The sequence below is a fragment of the Belonocnema kinseyi genome, chromosome 6 (assembly GCF_010883055.1).
Source record: "Belonocnema kinseyi isolate 2016_QV_RU_SX_M_011 chromosome 6, B_treatae_v1, whole genome shotgun sequence".
In the NCBI taxonomy this organism is placed as follows: domain Eukaryota; kingdom Metazoa; phylum Arthropoda; class Insecta; order Hymenoptera; family Cynipidae; genus Belonocnema; species Belonocnema kinseyi.
Genome location: NC_046662.1, coordinates 14303511 through 14307099, shown reverse-complemented (window position 1 = coordinate 14307099; position 3589 = coordinate 14303511). Strand labels below are relative to the sequence as shown.

At 25.2% G+C, this 3589-nt stretch overlaps 1 protein-coding gene across 2 annotated transcripts in view; it reads right to left on the bottom strand.

The window, feature by feature from the left end:
- The window catches only part of LOC117174348 (general transcription and DNA repair factor IIH helicase subunit XPB), a 56303-nt gene that overhangs the window by 26726 nt on the left and 25988 nt on the right, over nt 1-3589 (bottom strand). For both annotated transcript variants that reach the window (XM_033363393.1, XM_033363394.1), the window contains one exon: nt 2282-2578. In XM_033363393.1, coding sequence (XP_033219284.1) covers nt 2282-2578 — 297 coding nt within the window. The remainder of the gene's footprint in view (nt 1-2281; nt 2579-3589) is intronic.

Here is a 3589-nt window from a genome sequence, read left to right as displayed (position 1 = left end):
TTTGTGTTTTTGTTTTCATGCTGAGAAGGTCACCAGCCTTCAGCAGCGTTATGATATATGGAAGTTAGTATCTGGCCGTCTTCTCAGACCGTCACCAAAGACATATATATATATACAATACACATATACATACATACACATACATATACATCCCCTCTTGTGTGTTTATTTTAGGCCTGTATCATTGAATCTGAATGAAAAATTTAATTGTTGAAGTTTCAGCATAAAATTAAATTATAAAATTTTCAGTGAAAAAATTAATGTTCAACAAACAAAAACAAAGAATTTCAACAAGACAGTTCATTTATGAACCCTTGGACGTGATTCACATATAGAAAAGCCACGAATAGTCGAAAATCAAAGAACTGAAAACTTTCTTAGATAAAAATTCAACTATTTTTTTTTTAATTCAGCAATTTTTTTGAAAATTTTTATTTTTGATTTAAAAATTCACCCTTTAGTAGAAATTGCAAATTTCTTGCATAAAAATGCGACTGTTTTGTTGAAAGTCATCCTTTTTCCGTGGAAACTCAATTGTTTTCGTAGAAACTTTACTTGATGTTTAAAATTCATATTTTGGTGTTGAAAAGTGAAACCAAAATCTTTTTTGGGTGAAAAATCAACTATTTGTTTGAAATTTTAATTTTTGATTTAAAAATTCATCTTTTTTAGTAAATGTTTAATTTTTTTTTGATAAAAATGCACCTGTTTGGTTGAAAATTTGTCTTTTTGGGTTTTATATTCAAGTCTTTTCGTAGAAAATTTACTTCTTGTTTAAAAAACATAATGGATATTGACAAGTCAAAATAAAATCTTTCTTTGATCAAAATTTAATTCTTTTTTTAATTCAACTAATTTCTAAAAAATTTACTCGTTTAAAATTCATATTTTGGTGTCGAAAAGTCAAAACAAAATCCTTTTTGGATGAAAAATCAATTCTTTTTTTAAAAATTTGTCTTTTTAATTAAAAATTCATCTATTTTAGTAGATATTTCATTTTTCTTGGATAAAAATGCAACTGTTTGGTTGAAAAATCGTATTTTTGCATTGAAAATTCAATTATGTTCTTAAAAAACTTATTTCTTGTAAAAACCCTATATTTTTATATTGAAAAATCAAACTAAAATCTTTTCTGGATTAAAATTCAATTCTTTTTTTAAAGGCTTCGATTTCCTAGTTTAAAAAAATCATCTATTTTATCAGTAATTGCATCTTTCTTGGATGAAAATGTACTGTTTGGTTGAAAATTCAAAAAATTTGTTAAAATGTTATCCTTTCTGGTTGAAAATTAAAATTTTTCTTAGAAAATGTACATGTTTGAAATTCATATTTTCGTGTTGAAAAGTCAAACCAAAATCTTTTTTGGATGAAAAATCAACTATTTGTTTGACCATTTGTCTTCTTGATTAAAAAATTCATATTTTTTAGTAAATATTTCATTTTTCTTGGATAAAAATGCAACTGTTTGATTAAAAATTGAACCATTTTTGTTAAACAGTCATACGTTTTGGTTAAAGATTCAACTACTTTCGTAAAAAATTTACTTCTTTTTTAAAATTCGTATTTTCATGTTGAAAAGTAAAAAATAATATCTTTCTTGAATAAAAATGCAACTGATCGGTTGGAAATTACTCTTCTTTGCGAGATGATTCAATTACTTTTATTTCCTTATTTTTGTTCAACCATTTTGTTGAAAAATCATTTTTTTGGTTGAAGACTCATATTTTTGGTTGAAACTTCATTACTTTGATTAAAAGTTGAACTATTTTTTTGAAAACTGATCTGATGAAATCGAAAAAATTGCGTTAAAAATTTTAATATTTTGTGGAAAATTATTATTTTTGCTGAAAATTCACATTTCCTGGTTGAAAATGCAATATTTCTACAAAAAATTCATCTTTTGGCTTGAAAGTTGAACAATTTAGGTGAACTTTTTTCCTATGATGACCAAAAAATATCTACTAGTTGGAAATTCATCATTTTCTATTTAAAATTAATTTTTTAAATGTAAATTCATATTTTTTTGTAAAAATATCACCCAGTGTTATTTATCATCCTTTTTTTAAATTCGTTAGTCTATAAATTCAGTTTCTAAAAGATCTAGGAATTTTCAAAATAAAATTCCACTCAGCAATGCATATACTATCTTAAATACAAAAAAAAAATTTTGGTTTCAAGTACCATATCTTATTATTTCTGGAACTATAAATTACTTAACCCCATAAAAAAAAATAAAAGGTTGAAATTAGAGAAATTAGTAAAAATATTAATAATAATTTACCATCCAAAACCATAATTCCCCATTCCTGTTCCTGAAGCCACTTCATCGTCTGATCAGCCTCCCAGGATCGTTTTTGAGTGTGCGTAATCATAGAATAAGTAGTGACCAAAATTCCACAGCCCATGGGTTTGTCTTTCGCTTCGCTCGTGAATCGACAAATCATCGAGTCATCTGCTGTGGACCACATTTTAAATTGTGTTTTCCATTGCTCGACCGAAACACCCGAATTGCAGAGAACGAGAGCACGTTTCCGGACTGTGCAACAGGCAGTCACTCCAACTAAACTTTTACCAGCACCTAGACAAATTAAAAATCTAATTTTTAGCTAGTCCAGGGTGTCTACTCAAATCCCAGAAAAAAAATTCCATGGAAATTCCAAGTTTTTTCCAGATCAGTTGAATTTTTCCCCAGAAAATATAAAATTTTAACAAGAAGTTCTTTTTCAACAACAAATTTAATTTTCAACAAAAGCATTAATTTTCAACAATGACGTTAATCTTCAACAAGAAAGTTAATTTTCAGAAAAAAAGTTAATTTTCAAGAAAATTCTGGAATTTTCAACCAAAATAGTTGAACTTTAACACAAAAATCTGAATTTTTCAAAAAGGAAATTAATTTTCTACCAAAAAGATTAATTTTCTACAGATCAGCTTAATTTTTCCCCAGAAAATATAAAATTTTAACAAAAAAGTTAATATTCAACCAAAATAGTTGAACTTTAACACAAAAATTCGAATTTTTTAAAAAGGAAATTAATTTTCTACAGATCAGTTTAATTTCTCCTCAGAAAATATAATATTTTAATAAAAAAGTTCATTTTCAACAACAAATTTAATTTTCAACAATAACGTTAATTTTTAACAAGAAAGTTAATTTTCAGCAAAAAAGTTAACATTTAAGAAAATTCTGGAATTTTCAACCAAAATAGGTGAACTTTAACACAAACGTCTGAATTTTTTAAAAAGGAAATTAACTTTCTATCAAAAAGATTAATTTTCTACAGATAAGTTTAATTGCTCCCCAGAAAATATGAAATTTTAATAAAAAAGTTCATTTTCAGCAACAAATTTAATTTTCAACAAAAGCGTTAATTTTCAACAATAACGTTCATTTTCAACAAGAAAGTTAATTTTCAGCAAAAAAGTTAACTTTCAAGAAAATTCTGAATTTTTTAAAAAGGAAATTAATTTTCTACCAAAAAAAGATGAATTTTCTACAGATAAGTTTAATTTTTCCCCAAAAAATATAAAATTTTAACAAAAAAGTTAATTTTCTGCAAAAAATTTACTTTTCAAGAAAATTCTGGAA